This window comes from Salmo salar, chromosome 12 (genome assembly GCF_965601325.2).
Source record: "Salmo salar chromosome 12, fSalSal1, whole genome shotgun sequence".
In the NCBI taxonomy this organism is placed as follows: Eukaryota; Metazoa; Chordata; class Actinopteri; order Salmoniformes; family Salmonidae; genus Salmo; species Salmo salar.
Window position 1 is genome coordinate 26,814,879 of NC_138302.1, and position 15,079 is coordinate 26,829,957.

General features: G+C 43.3%; 2 protein-coding genes across 3 annotated transcripts; one reads left to right on the forward strand and one right to left on the reverse strand.

The window, feature by feature from the left end:
- Positions 1-77: 77 nt before the first annotated feature.
- Positions 78-1,485, forward strand: LOC106593380 (ATP synthase F(0) complex subunit k, mitochondrial). 2 transcript variants are annotated; one of them, XM_014184717.3, is made up of 4 exons: positions 78-214; positions 850-948; positions 1,071-1,161; positions 1,363-1,485. In XM_014184717.3, the coding sequence occupies exons 2-3, from the start codon at positions 862-864 to the stop codon at positions 1,158-1,160; spliced, it is 177 nt and encodes a 58-aa protein (XP_014040192.2). In that variant the 5' UTR covers positions 78-214; positions 850-861; the 3' UTR covers position 1,161; positions 1,363-1,485. The 2 variants fall into 2 exon arrangements, with proteins under 2 accessions (XP_014040192.2, XP_045547125.1); XM_045691169.2 differs by lacking the exon at positions 78-214 and adding an exon at positions 277-661.
- A 9-nt stretch (positions 1,486-1,494) lies between these two features.
- On the reverse strand, positions 1,495-11,601 carry LOC106564630 (transcription initiation factor TFIID subunit 5). Its single transcript, XM_014130798.3, has 12 exons — positions 11,181-11,601; positions 9,643-9,883; positions 9,247-9,394; positions 8,969-9,136; positions 8,579-8,742; positions 8,101-8,236; positions 7,740-7,860; positions 7,411-7,540; positions 3,270-3,434; positions 2,830-3,007; positions 2,379-2,556; positions 1,495-2,175 (listed from the first exon to the last, which is right to left on the reverse strand). The coding sequence occupies exons 1-12, from the start codon at positions 11,584-11,586 to the stop codon at positions 1,961-1,963; spliced, it is 2,250 nt and encodes a 749-aa protein (XP_013986273.3). The 5' UTR covers positions 11,587-11,601; the 3' UTR covers positions 1,495-1,960.
- Between the last annotated feature and the right edge of the window lie 3,478 nt (positions 11,602-15,079).

Sequence of the window (15,079 nt, forward strand, 5' to 3'; positions counted from 1 at the left end):
TTCAACAAACCTGTCATTGTCCAATTTTACCTTAAAAATGCGGGGTTATTCCTTGACCGACGTTAGCTTCGTCCACACACATTGGTTCAGTAAAAACTAACTACTGAACATGCGCTGTAGAGAGTAGGCGGGATTTCCTGATACTTTTAGCGTTTCGGCCTCTCTCGTTGAAGGGCACTTGTTCAATTCAGTGCACAAGGGTCGTGTGTCGAAGGTAAGAATAGTGACAATTAATATATACATCTAGCTTTATTTACTTCCATACGTCTTATAACAGCGTTGTCCAGGACGCGGTTGCTTATGGTGTCTCTAAAATGCCCGTTTAGGTTGTCAGTACCAACTAATCTTGCTGACGTTAGCGAGGTAGCTCAAGACAAGCCAAATTGTTTGCTGACGTTAACCTCTAGCGGTATGTAGCTAGCTACTGCCTGGCCGGCTACTGTTTTTGAATGAAAGTGAACCAGCTAACAAACAAGCAATACCCACACAAATATAGCAGTCCGCTTCGGGTTGAATGGTACCACACAATTACGTTATATAATTACTGTAACTAGCTAACGTTACGTTAGCCCGTTTGTTTCCACTGTGGTGGAAAGAAGCTGTCTGGCTTGCAGGCCTTCAGGCTTGTCAACAAGGGCTACTGGGCTTCAATGTTTGACAGGCAAGTTGTCTTGAGTAATCATTTTTTCCCCAGTACAATAAGTACTGATATTAACTACTTGCACACGGGTGTTAGAAATAGGCCTATCCATAATTTCAGTGGTTGGCATTACTTTTTACTTGCCCTCTGTAATCCTCCTATTGTCAATGCATTGTCATTGACTGAATAATCTATTTCTCTCGGACCAGCTACTATCCAACATGGGCGGACACGACGCAGGAACCAGTCACCAGTTTACTGGTTTTGCCAAGTACTTCAACGCATACACAATCACAGGCAGGAGGAACGTAAGTTCATGCATGAATTAAATGCTGGCATGCGGAGTTGTGATTGTTTCAATCAACTGTGCAAGATGGTGTACAACCATTTGACATTCTTAGAAAGGTCACATGTGCTATTCTGTCCACAGTGTGTTTTGCTCACATATGCAAGCATAGCCACCATCGCCCTCTTCTTCAAGTTGAAGCCCAAGAAACAGGCAGCTGTCACGGCGAAGTGATGTGAGTGTATTGCATAGGATACCGTCAGTTTCTTGTACCCATTTTGTCCTGCAAATTAAATGTTTTATAATTTTAAGACTGCACTGATTTATTCAGAAATGTGTATTTGACTAATCAGGAGTCTTTGTTTGGCCAGTACATGGGTTTCTGCCTGGTGGAAAGCTAACTGTATATTTCCCATGTGTTCTTGTTTCCCCACAGGTGTCCTGACTGTTCTGTAATATAGTGGTCGGAAGTTGTGGCAGCTGGATGTGCTTGTAAGAAATAAGGCCATATTATTTGGTATCATCGTGTTATTAACAATAAAAACAATGTAAAATTTAACCCACCAAGTCATTAAAAAAGTGTTTTTATTTACACAATATGCACCGCTATAAAAGACTATACAGCATGACAGCCAAATAAAGCTGTGTTTGTGGCAGTGAAAAAAAACATGGTATCTTTAGGCTAGTAATGGCACTCTTTTTAGGGGAGTAGGGTGACATTGCACCTAGACACTGGTTCTGGGTCAGTTTTGCATTTCCCCACTAAGGATTAAGATTTGTGGACAAGCTTATCCTGGATCTGTATCTAGGGCAGTTTCACCCCAGAGCCATTTTAGGCTGGGTGGGCTCAATCAGATCGATGGTGCTGCAGCTTTTGGAACAACCATGGTCCTTAGGTCTGCATCACAGTAGACAAACTTCATTTAGCCGATTCAACTGGTTGGGCATTTTGATTTGATCCACTGTGGTTGGATACAAATCTCATCTCACACAACCCTAGTTTTTGTTTTTAGCAGGGGGTTCTCTGAATGTACTCATGGGTTGTAGGCCCCTGCAGCCAGCAGTAGGTTCCTGCGGGTGAAGTGCAGGTGAATGACAGGGGTAGACTTGGTCATGTAGGTGCCTAGCAACAGCTCCTGGGAGTTCTCTGGTAGATGGATGTGACCTGTTGCCGCGGTGAAGTCATCCAGCTCCACATCATCAAAGGCCTTCAGTGTATCCCACAGTTTAACAGTGTTATCCATTGAGCCTGGAAAAGATTATATAAGTGGTAAACTACAAGCATACATTCCTTGTAGACCCAATATCCCCCTAAAACATACTGTGCTTGCTCAGATATTTTCTTTTCACATGGTCCTTTCAAGTATGGTGGGTGCATGACCAGGCCAGCACAAAGGGCTCAGTAGTATGAAAAGGCTATTACATGCCAGTTTGACTAAAAGGGACACCAACCTGAGGCTAGTATCTCTCCGTCCCTGCTGAACTTGAGGGCGTAGATGGTGTCAGTATGTCCCTTCAGCTCTCCGACCATCAGGCCGTGACCAACATCCCACAGTAGAACCCTCCCATCAGTTGCTCCCGAGGCCATGAACTTCCCATTGGGGGAGAAGGCCAGGGAATGAACAGGGCCCTGGGAACCAAACCGGTTTTTTGATATAGAGGTTCAGTAACATCACACACACTAGTCTTGTGTACAGTATGCAACAAGTTTTTTTAAATCATATATACATTTGTACAAAAGGACATGTTACTCAGGGTTGTGGAAAAAAATGAATTCAGGTTGTTCCTCCTCCCTTTCAATGTGTAGTCTCCCATTTTGACCTTGAACACCAAACCATCCTATACACATTCTATTGGGAGAGAACAGATCACCAGGTGCCCTACGACCTTGAACTCGTCGTACCTTGTGACCCGTGAGGATGCGGACACAGTTTCCAGTCAGGACGTCCCAGAGGCGGATGGTACGGTCAGCTGAACCTGTGGCCACGTAGTTGGAGTTGGGGTGGAAGCGGGTGCACGTGATGTCAGCCAGGTGACCAGCGAACATACGCAGGGGCTGGTAGTGGTCAGTCGCCCACAGACTGCGGAAGAAGACAAAGCAAAACCTCAAAAGACCAGTGGCTGTTTTCTTGTGACCCATCAGGTAAACAAAACCAAATTACAGTCAGGCTTTTTCTCTAGACATAAATTAAGCCTTGAAAGCCCTTTCAATAGAGGATTTCTATTGTACATCCTTTTAAGTCCAGGACAAGGCTCAATGTGTCCAGGAAACAGGCCCAAAGAATGCCATTCATCAATTGCATTGAAACAAATGTAACATTAGGTTTTAATAAAGGTTCTTACCGAGCGACTCGGTCATGTCCCCCAGAGATAAAGTAGTAACCATAGGGTGAGAACTGAGTGTCCCAGACAGGGTAGTTGTGTCCTTTATACCCCACCAGACAGGTGAACGTCTGCAGACTCCACAGTCTGACCGTACCATCCTCAGAACTGGACAACAGGTAGTTCCTAAAATACATGATTAGAGGAGAATTGAAGTTAACCATAGAAATAAGAACACAAGAAAAGACAGTAACTCTTGTGTTTTAAATCTCTATGAAGTTAACAATTAATTCAAACTAATGTATCCTTGCCTCCTCTTTAACATTAGTCCAATACCCCACACTACATGATACACCCAGGTCCAGTTTTCCAGACACAGATTAAGCATAGTCCTGGACTAAAAAGCCCTTAGACCAGGGGTGTCAAATAAAAACTGTTGTTTCTTGACTGTCCAGCTTGCTAATAATCACTAGACAGTCAGGGAGCATAAAAATTCCGTTAACAAATGTATACAAATGGGTTGTGTGACAGTTTTTATTTGTATTACTCAAGCTGCCACTTTCCAGTACTGAGAGCCTGTAGGAGGAGAGCCTGTAGGAGGAGAGCCTGTAGGAGGAGAGCCTGTAGGAGCACAAGACCGGATGCTCCTTTTTCAGTCAGACAGTCAGCAAGCTGTTCCTTTGTGGTCGACCACAGAATCCGCTGGATTCTCTGTGCTTGAATAAGTTCCTTGATGCTGCTAATCTCAAGACGAAGTCTTTTCTCTGTGACAGACTTGGTTGACTTCCCAGCATCAACTAATGAGTAGTTGTCAGTGACACAAACTAAAAGGTAGAATGTGCCGTTTTGCCTCACCAGTGGTAAGCTCTGAGAACAGAGTTACAAGAAAGATAGCATTGTCAATTCCATCCGCAAGAGCAAGTGTTTCTCCAGGAAGTGTGCTTCGGACAACCCTTCTGATCCTTTTTGACTGCCAACAGATAGGTGAGAATCTTCCTCCTTCACCCATTAACACGATTAGATGTCCACCTTGTGTGCCTCCATCTGTAAGGTTCCCTAGCGAAGCATCACCGAAGACAACTAGTTTCAGAGTAATCTTTTCCAACATGCTGAAACTTTAGTCACTTGTTGTGATTTCGGTTTACGAACAACTTTGTTTGCCTCATGAATGGTTTGTACAGGGACGTGTTTTGTGTTAGATGCCAAGTTGCAACCATCAAACATTACATCAGGTCTACTCTGTCTAGCAACCCATAAAATTTGTCCTATCTTTGACCTCAATTGATCAACTTCAATTCCACAGAGAAGGGAACTCCTTTGTATGGCTCTTGAAGAATCCATGTGAATGGGTTGAAGATTCTTGATATAGCTCTCCTGTTGCATCAGTATTGTTCCATCAACTGTAATAAACTCTATGCCAACATAACAAAAATCATCATGCTCCTCACGGCCGACCTGGAAAACAGCTTTGAGGTGTGGAATCACAGTTGTAGCAAAGGTCTGTGAGCCACCCCAGATAAAGTCATCAACATGACAGGCAAGTACTCCAGTCACATTGCAGTCTTGATCAAGCCAATAGAAGACTGCAGGATCCACTTGTGACATTTTTCCACCTGTATTCAGCATTGTTGCCTTGACTTTGTTGTACCAGTAGAGTGATGCATCTGCCAGTCCATACACACACTTTTTTAGTTTCCACATTGTTCTTCGCTTTTAGCTTCAGGCGGAGGTCGGATGTGAATGTCCCTTGACAGCTCTGTTCCCTGCAAAAATGCAGATTTGATGTCTATGGAATTAAGTTTCCATTTTTTCTGGCAGATCACTGACATCAGCAATCTGAGTGAGTCTGAGGCGCATGTCGGTGAGTCTTTTGGGAGTTGTTTAGCAGCCAGCTCCTCTAAACCTCTAGCCACTAGACGTGCTTTAGGCACTATTCCAGTTAAGGATTCTTTAAGTGTACACACCCACCTTGTTGAGACACATTTTTTTTCAATTTTTCCTCCAATTACTGAGCTCATCTAGCTTAGCTGAGTCAAATGACACGTCCTTTGTTTCAAGTACATCATTTTGAATGTCATTCTGTTTTTCTCAATTTTCAGAATTGGTTCAATTCTGAGATTATCTACAAGTGACAGGTCAGCTGACCCTGTTGTACCAGAAAGTGTAGCTGGTTCAGAGTACTGCAAGTTGTACCTGTTCTGGTGTTTTCCTTTGGCTTTTCCTGCTCGTCCAATGACGGTTGCTGTATGTGGAATACCACTTTCTCTGTCCATGTATTTAACAGTTTGTCCAGTTTTCTGATTGGAACAACCATGTTCTCTTAACACGTGGCTGTTGTTGAATGTTTTCCTCATTTGAACGCTCAACAGTATTATCTGTGGCATGGTTGAAGGTCTCTGCTTCATTTCCTGTGTCAGTTTCAGTGTCCATATCATTGGATGCGACATCTGGTAGGTTTGTGTCTGTTACTGTGTCCTTTTTGTCATTTTCATTAGGAGACTGATTCTCAGCAACAGCCCCTCTATCTTGTTGATCATTTACTTTCCGCAATCTTGAGTGATGCACCCTGGCAATGATGCCTCCGTGCCTCACAAATATCACCACACCATCTTGGCCAATGACTACTCCCGGTCCTTTCCACTCTTGACAGTCAACTCGTTTGTAGTACACTTTGTCTCCAGTTTCGTACTTCTCATCATCATTATTCCCTGAACTGCTGAGTAACTTCTGAAGTCTGTCAACTGTAGCATGTCCTAACTGTTTGTGAAGCTTTAACAATACTTTGTGTTTTTCCTTTTGTGTTCATGTTCTCTGTGACTGTCAGAATCTCCATGTGCTCTGTGTCCGTCAGAATCTCATTTTTACATGGACTCTGTGTGATGTCTTTGTCTAAAATGTTTACACAATAGTGGCCTGAGGTAGTAAGTTCAAGGGTCGCTGGTTGTTTAAACATCACTGCCTTGTCATTTTTTATGTCTAGTACAGCCCCTGCCTTCTTGAGGGACGCTTTGCTTAATAGTAAGGGGACATCTGCAGGGACCACCTCAGTTTCAATGTGACACTTAGTCTGACCAATGTTTACTGGTACCTTGACTCTCTTGGTAGAATGGACAGTTCTCCCATCTCCAAATTTGAACGCTCTGTTGCTTGGTGTGTCAATCATATTTTGTACTTCTTTCATATTTAGTTCACTGACATAGCCATCAAGCCATTTTGCACCACACACTGTCCGTGTACATGCAGTATCAATCACAGCAGATCCTAAGGATTCAACTATAAAACTCTCAGTATCAGAAGCAGATTCATTTGAAAACAGTGTAATGTTACACTGCTCTCTCTCTGTTTACCTTTTCCTCTTAGTTTAACTTGTTCATTTTTATGAGGACAGTCTTTAACCCAATGGTAAGTGCTTTGACAAATAGCACATTTTGATCTCCTTCCATATTTGTCCAGTGGATTTGTGCCGGGAAGTGGCGCCCTCTTCTGGTTGTCTTGAACGTGACTTGTTGGCGCCTTTTCTCTTCTTCAAGAAATACAGAATCCAGTGCTCTGATCAAAGTTCCCATACCATCATCCTTGTTCAAATCCTCAACGGATATTTCCAGTGCTGTATCTCTCGCTCTTCCCTCGAGCGATAATACCACCGCAAGTGCTTGCTTTTTCGCGTCCAGATTAGTAACCCGTGTCCAGATTCCAAGTTCAGATTCCAAGTTCCAACTTTCGTACGACCTCTTCTCGTCGAAGCGAGGTGGCACATTGTAGTTATTAGCCATCCTCTGCTACCAATGTTAACACGAAATGACAACGACAAGGTTCCAGTTGAACAAAGTTTACTATACCGTATGAACACACTACAAGGTAGCCATTCCACTCTAGGCTAGGTCGTTTGTAGTACACTTTGTTTCCAGTTTCATACTTCTTGCAACCACAAGACTCCCTACACAGGCGCACTCTTGACTGAGTGATATCCCTATATTTCTGTTATTACGGGGCTACTAAAATATGAACTTAACAGCGGCCCCCATGGCAAAATCATTTTGACAACCCTACCTTAGACATTCTCCATTGAGCATTCTTCATAGTCTTCATTCTTCATAGGGACCAGGTTTAATCTGAGTTTGGGAAAGTGTCCCCCCCCAATGATCACTTTATAACATCTTACCTGTCAGGGCTGAAGCTGATGCCGTATACTGGTCCACTGTGTCCGTACAGGATCTTAGACTCACTGGCCGTCTTCTCATCCATGATCCTCTCCAACACGTCATCAGACTCTTTATCAATATTACTCAGGTCTACAGGGAGACGAGAGAGAGAGGGGGAGCAGATTTAAAGTCATGGTTACTAGCAATATATGTGCAAGCTTATGATCTCAAGTTCAACAATGGTTATAGATGGCTTGTGGAATGCTACTTTCAGCCTTGGTCATAACATGTGTTTCGATGTGTGTATGATGTATTGTATATTATCTCTGTGGTCACCACTGTCATTTACCTGCTGCAGATTTGACCCGGCGTAGTTTCTTGGGTGTGACGCTCCACACCCTAACGGTGGAGTCAGCGAAGCCCCCCGCGATCAGACTGGAGTCATCTGTGAAGTCCACCGCTGTCAGACCCTACAGGTCAAAGGTCAAGACAGAATACTGCATGTTACCGCATTGTTTTGAGGTAATACTGTGAATAAAAGTTTTATTCACAATATTAAATAGTGATGCTTTAGACGCTTCACGTTGATAACACTGAGTTCATCACAAAAAAAATGAATAAGGTTTTGTCAACATTGAAATCAAGTTATACTTGAATACTAATAAAGTTGTCATTCAAACATTCAAAATCCATATCCAAGCATGGCTGACCTGGTAAGCGTTGAGGAAGGAGTAGAAACAGATGGAGGGTAGGTTGTCTGGGCCCAGACGGATCTTCTTAGTGGCCTCCTTCATGTTCATGATCTTGTCCAGCTTGTCAGAGTCCTTCAGCTCGGGGAGGGGGATTCTTGCATATTAAAAATTAACACGGTCAATTTATACATCATTCATAAGTCATAGTCAGGCAGTAACAGTTGTTTCAATGGGGTGAAACTGCAAATGCTAACAAGCTTCTTGGCTAACTGTAGTGCAGAATAGAGTACAAATGTTGTTCGTGGTTTCTGAAACATAAGGAAATCTGGGCCGTGTTCATTAGGCACCAAATGAAAACTGACTGAAACAGGGACTACCTGGACTGGTCCAATAAGAAATAAACATTTTCATTTTCCCTAGCAAAACGGTTCGCTAGGGTGTGTGGTGTAAGGAAAACAACCCCTAACTAAAGAAATGTATGTCAGTGGTGAAGTACCTAGTTTGTTGTGGTGCGTTGGGGTCCTGTTTCTTGCTCTTGGAGCCCATGCTGTCCTTCTTCGGTTTCTTCTTCTTGGGTTTGCCCTCCTCGTTCTCTGCCTCCTCATCCTCATCATCCAGAGGTACCTCGATCTCTGGCTCCTTCAGAAGACCATAGAACACCTGCACAGTAGCGGTACAGTAAGTGTAGTCAGTACAGATAGTTGTATTCTCTCAAATCAACAAATACAGTAATGCATATCTAAAATGAAAAAGTATTGATCACTGGCTTTCTCACGCCTACATTGATAACACTATCACTTTAAAACAAACCAGCCATTACAGATTTTTGCTTCAGCATCACTCACACTGAACCCCCCCCCCCACACACACACACACCCCCACCCACCTTGGCTTTGTTGGCATCTCTCTTGCCCTCCCCCGCCAGACTGCCCGACATGGCATCAATCTGACTTTTACTCCGAGGCATCCCGTCAAAGATATCAATATAGAGATGTTCCTGTATAATATTCCAGATCTGGTTGTTCTGACGTTCCTGCAGGTGCCTCTTCAGCAGCTGGTAAGATAACATATGATATGTTATTGTCAATTGCCACAGAGACCTTGACATTTCTCTCCCAGTCGGTGCTGGGATTTTGAAGTTGCTGGCCCACCAAGGCTACTTACCTGGTAGGAGTCTCGGGAGATGCGGAGGACAAACTTGCTGGTCCTAAAGTCCAGCATGGTCTCGTTTCCCTTCATATGTTCCTTCTTGGACATGCTCGAGAGGATGCGGAGGTCCTCCTCATAGTAACACTCCTGGTCACCGCTGAACCTGGGGTAGGGAGAGACAGCAGGGAGAAGAGTCAGTGGATCTGACTAAGTAACGCATGCATAGTGTAACAGTACACTAAGTTAGGCAGTTACAAATACAACAGGTTGTTTTCCATTTGATTGTGGAACTCATAAAAGTCCCTGACAAATAAATACACCAGTTGGACCTAAAATCAATAAAGACTTGACAGGCAGGAACTTTGGAGACACTACAAGGGAGCAACAACACTACCAGTCCACAACACTTACTTTTCAAAAAACTGTTTAGCCTCATTCTCGTGGTTGTTGTAGACCAGCTCCAGGTACATGTGGACAAACAGTGGGTAGAAGACCTGGGAGAGTTCCGCTCTGTGGCAGTCCAGGACAGACTCAATAAACTTCTTCAGGCCGTTATAGTAGAGTGGGTAGAGGACAGGGTCCCCCTGCTGGCTATAGGCCGACAAGACAACGTTGACGTCTGGTTGGTCTTCCCCACCTGATGCTGCCACCACTGTAAAAGCACAGTGGTAGTTGTTAGAAGAATGAATATATTAGAGGAGCTAACTAATAGTAATATAACTATTGGTCATATCCATAGTAGTTTGGGGGTTGGGGTGCTGTGACTAGTAAACACCCAGTGGACTACTTGTGTGAAAACAGAAGCTAAATGTATTTGAGTGTTTACCTGCATTTGTAACCAGAGTCTGATAAGTATCTGTACAAAACAGTTAACTTGTGGAACATAAAAATAGTTGCTTGATATACGTTTTCCAGTTTCTTGAAATACAACTTATTTCTTTGTGAAAAGTGAAAATGGTCTATTCATTGCTTTTCCATTTTAGTAGACGTTCTTATCCAGAGCAACTTACTGTAGTGATGCATACATTTTCATACTGGCCCCCCATGGGAATCCAACCCACAATCCGAGCATTGCAAGCGCCATGCTCTACCAACTGAGCCACATCATCAGAAACCACTTGATGTCTCAATGTACTCAATTACTGTATTATACGTTGTTTTTCTTCATGGTGATGGAAAGTCTACCGGTACTAACCTAGATGACCAGCCTATGTACAATACAGTAATGTACATTTACATTAAGTGGTTTGTAAGGATGGTCAATTGTGTTTTTTCTATTTTATTTGGTCTAGAAAAATATTAAAACCCTGTCCTCAAATATAAATGTTTGAGCTGTCCTCAAACATTTATATTTGAGGACAGGGTTTTAATATTTTTTGTTCTTTCTGGATTACATTAGAATGACAATCACAGGGACAGGGCAACAACTCTAACAATTGCAACTATTGAATTCTGCAAGATACTGTTCTTAATATACAACTACCTTTTTTGCCAAAGCAGAGATGCTGGAGGAAAAAAAAAAGTGCTTCACGGTAACAGACCTCTATATCAGTCCGCTTATACTGGTAAAGGCCAAGTGCACTACTTTTGTGAAAATATTTTTTTTCCAAAAATATTACTTTTTTTTTTATTATTCTGTTTTTTCAGGAGGTGCTGCAAACACTCAGCACCCCTACTTCCCGCGGCTATGGTCTTATCACAATAACTGTTTTCATACATCTACCAGCAACAGTATGAGGAACAAAAACAGCAGTTTCAGGACTGCCTGTCAAGCTCTCTCGTGTCTCATTCATTCAACAGCAAGCCAACTGGCAATAACAAATCAATTGCATTACATGCCCTTGTGAATAATGCAAGTTATAATCATGCGTTTGGAATCTTAGCTGGGTAGCTAGCTAACAAGGAAAATAAAACAATATGCATGACTTTTGAATGTGATCGCACGAGACCTTTTGGGGGAGCGGTGGCCGGGGGTGCGACGGGGGTGGCGATTGACACTCGGCTGAGGAGAGAGTTGGCATCCCCCCCATCAGCACTGACATTTGGGACGCCACCCGATCCAGCTCCCGCCGACTCGGATACCGGGGAATCATCTGCATCTGCAGATAAGCCCGCTTCTCGCCGCAAAATGTCAACCGACTCGGTCAATTTATTCCTCTTGAGAAATTGCAGCACCGCGAGCAGTGTCTGTTGATCTTCACCCGATCCCGCAGGAGATTTCGATTTACCGCCCGAAGACGTAGAACCGGGTGACGAAGAGTTTACATTGATATTTCCAGACCCATCGTTTGTTATTTCTGTTTTTATGTCTTTTTCGACCTCCAGATTGAGCTGACCATCTTGCACAGCCGCCATTTTCGAAATGAAGTGCGCATGTACGGGCAAAATAAAGAAACGTGGACCGCACAATATCTGGCATTCTGATTGGTCCTCCCAAAGGACAAATTGTAGTTTCGTCGGTTCTCAGCGGTGTATGCGGATTCTTAGAGAATCGTCATTTCTGTACAGCAGCCAATCAAATTCGAGTTTATAACAATTTCTATTTTCATTTTTAGAAACGATTTATTATGGCCAACTCATATTTCTTGCTTGTAGAAATATTGTGCTATGATGTTTACATTTTTGTATCATATGAAAATCTTGTATTTGTAACTTAGTTAACATTATTGAAGAGGACAGCTAATAGCTTAGAGGTAAATATTTTTTGCATTACTTGTATTGCTTTTAGTTTTAGTCAGTACATATTTTTCACCTGCTGACAAAAATATACAAAAAATGATTATCCTTGACTGGGGATCTGTGATCTATATGTACCAGTCATGTGTCAGTTGTACCAGTAGGTGGCACTTTGGGCCCACTGTCACTTTCCCTGACGTTTGAGAGAGTGATCAAAGCTCCTTAAAGGGATTCGGCAATACCAGTATATTTTTTATTGCTGATGTTTCAATGAAGTGGTGTAAAAAAGAAAAAAAGAAAGAAAAAGCAATACATTTTTATATTCTAGTCATTTAGCAGACACTCTTATCCAGAGTGACTTACAGGAGCAATTAGGGCTAAGTGCCTTGCTCAAGGGCACATCGATCGATTTTTCACCTAGTCGGCTCGGGGATTCGACCAAGCGACCTTTCGGTTACTGTCCCAACGCTCTTAATCGCTAAGCTACCTGCTGCTCCTTCAACAATGCTGTGCTGTCAATCTATTCTACGAGAAAGACATATTGAGTACGGTTACATGCACACAATAATACAATAATGCAATTTTGATTTTATTATTGTGCATAGTCAGATTAATATAATAGTTTTTAAACTGTTTACATGCTTTGCAAGAACAACGATTTTCCTAATAATCCAGTTTCCATGGACACATCTGAAATCAGGCTACCTGATGGGACAATAAGGAGGAACTTAGGTGAATAAGTAAACATTTCTTGACTCAAACCGGTAGTACTTTTGACCAAAATAGCTAATTCGGCCAGAGGCTTTCAATAAAACAACATTTCACAGATTTCTGAATTCAGAATTCACTATATATGGAAAAGATTTTTGTGTAGATTTCCAACGTACCTACGTATGTCATTGGCTCATGAATGTTGTGAAAATTACAGTTAGTCACAATATCTTTCAACTGATATTGAAAGTTTAAAAAATGGCAAAGTCGCAGAGCTTGCATCCAGCAACGTCAGGAGTTATGTGACCCATTTTTGCAGTTGTTTCAGTATAACACTACAGTGAGAGAAGGGGGAGAGGACAAACTACAATGAACTAGTTTCAATGTATGGAATCACTTCAGAGTTTCTTGAGTTTGGGTAAACTTCTCCTTTAAATAAATGCAGAAAAAAAAATCCTGTCAAATTGAACTTTCTACCACAGCGACCATGGTATTTTTGTGAAGCCTATTTGTTTCTGAGTTCGGACATGTAAAGTTTGTATGTGAAAACTATCTCTAAGATGCATACTTTCACTTTTTCCGAACTCCCTTCACTTGCGTTTAAGAGGAAGGCTTGTCCTACCGGTGCTGGTACCTGCGCAGATCAAACACACCGCTGGAACACCGAGTAAGGTGTTTACATTCCTAATAATTCCAAAGATTTCTCAGCAAACTAGGTGTTTTATTTGGCGCATGCTTAGATGTTGACCTTATGCCGATTAAGATAAACAGACTAAAGTGTTTACATGACTATTGCCATACTTGGCCTACTGCCATAATCATGTGTAATATCGAATTATTAGTGTGCATGTAAACGTACTCATTGTTACAGTGCGTGTGAAGTGTGCCACTACTTTCTCTCTCTCTCTGCACTATAATTATACCGTCATTTTAGATATTATCAACAGTAAAAAACTCAAACGTTTTACTGCAGCATACTGTAAATTATGGTGCATTGTGGGAAAACTGCTGTATATCGAATGGTACTGTAATTCCACCCCAGAGAATACCGTATCTTTGGAGCGTCAAAAACCTTTTCACCACTAGTGGGTGCATGGTATTGTTGTTTCTGGCTCATTAACATATTTTGAGGCGCGCCTTGTAAAATACTATACTGCTCCAAAAAATAAAGGGAACACTTAAACAACACAATGTAACTCCAAGTCAATCACACTTCTGTGAAATCAAACTGTTCACTTAGGAAGCAACACTGATTGACAATACATTTCACATGCTGTTGTGCAAATGGAATAGACAACAGGTGGAAATTATAAGCAATTAGCAAGACACCCCCAATAAAGGAGTGGTTCTGCAGGTGGTGACCACAGACCACTTCTCAGTTCCTATGCTTCCTGGCTGATGTTTTGGTCACTTTTGAATGCTGGCGGTGCTTTCACTCTAGTGGTAGCATGAGACAGAGTCTACAACCCACACAAGTGGCTCAGGTAGTGCAGCTCATCCAGGATGGCACATCAATGCGAGCTGTGGCAAGAAGGTTTGCTGTGTCTGTCAGCGTAGTGTCCAGAGCATGGAGGCGCTACCAGGAGACAGGCCAGTACATCAGGAGATGTGGAGGAGGCCGTAGGAGGGCAACAACCCAGCAGCAGGACCGCTACCTCCACCTTTGTGCAAGGAGGAGCAGGAGGAGTACTGCCAGAGCCCTGCAAAATGACCTCCAGCAGGCCACAAATGTGCATGTGTCTGCTCAAACGGTCAGAAACAGACTCCATGAGGGTGGTATGAGGGCCCGACGTCCACAGGTGGGGGTTGTGCTTACAGCCCAACACCGTGCAGGACGTTTGGCATTTGCCAGAGAACACCAAGATTGGCAAATTCGCCACTGGCCCTCTGTGCTCTTCACAGATGAAGCAGGTTCACACTGAGCACATGTGACAGACGTGACAGAGTCTGGAGACGCCATGGAGAACGTTCTGCTGCCTGCAACATCCTCCAGCATGACCGGTTTGGCAGTGGGTCAGTCATGGTGTGGGGTGGCATTTCTTTGGGGGGCCGCACAGCCCTCCATGTGCTCGCCAGAGGTAGCCTGACTGCCATTAGGTACCGAGATGAGATCCTCAGACCCCTTGTGAGACCATATGCTGGTGCGGTTGGCCCTGGGTTCCTCCTAATGCAAGACAATGCTAGACCTCATGTGGCTGGAGTGTGTCAGCAGTTCCTGCAAGAGGAGGGGCATTGATGCTATGGACTGGCCCGCCCGTTCCCCAGACCTGAATCCAATTGAGCACATCTGGGACATCATGTCTCGCTCCATCCACCAACGCCACGTTGCACCACAGACTGTCCAGGAGTTGGCGGATGCTTTAGTCCAGGTCTGGGAGGAGATCCCTCAGGAGACCATCCGCCACCTTATCAGGAGCATGCCCAGGCATTGTAGGGAGGTCATACAGGCACGTGGAGGCCA

Bases quoted from the DNA above. Each gene is read 5' to 3' on its own strand.
- LOC106593380 (XM_014184717.3), top strand. From the start codon at position 862: ATGGGCGGACACGACGCAGGAACCAGTCACCAGTTTACTGGTTTTGCC. The intron at 949-1,070 runs GTAAGTTCATGC...TTCTGTCCACAG, and splicing joins CAATCACAGGCAGGAGGAAC to TGTGTTTTGCTCACATATGC.
- LOC106564630 (XM_014130798.3), bottom strand. From the start codon at position 11,586: ATGGCGGCTGTGCAAGATGGTCAGCTCAATCTGGAGGTCGAAAAAGAC. The intron at 7,541-7,739 runs GTAAATGACAGT...GTCTCCCTGTAG, and splicing joins CCGGGTCAAATCTGCAGCAG to ACCTGAGTAATATTGATAAA. The intron at 2,176-2,378 runs GTTGGTGTCCCT...AATCTTTTCCAG, and splicing joins CGGAGAGATACTAGCCTCAG to GCTCAATGGATAACACTGTT.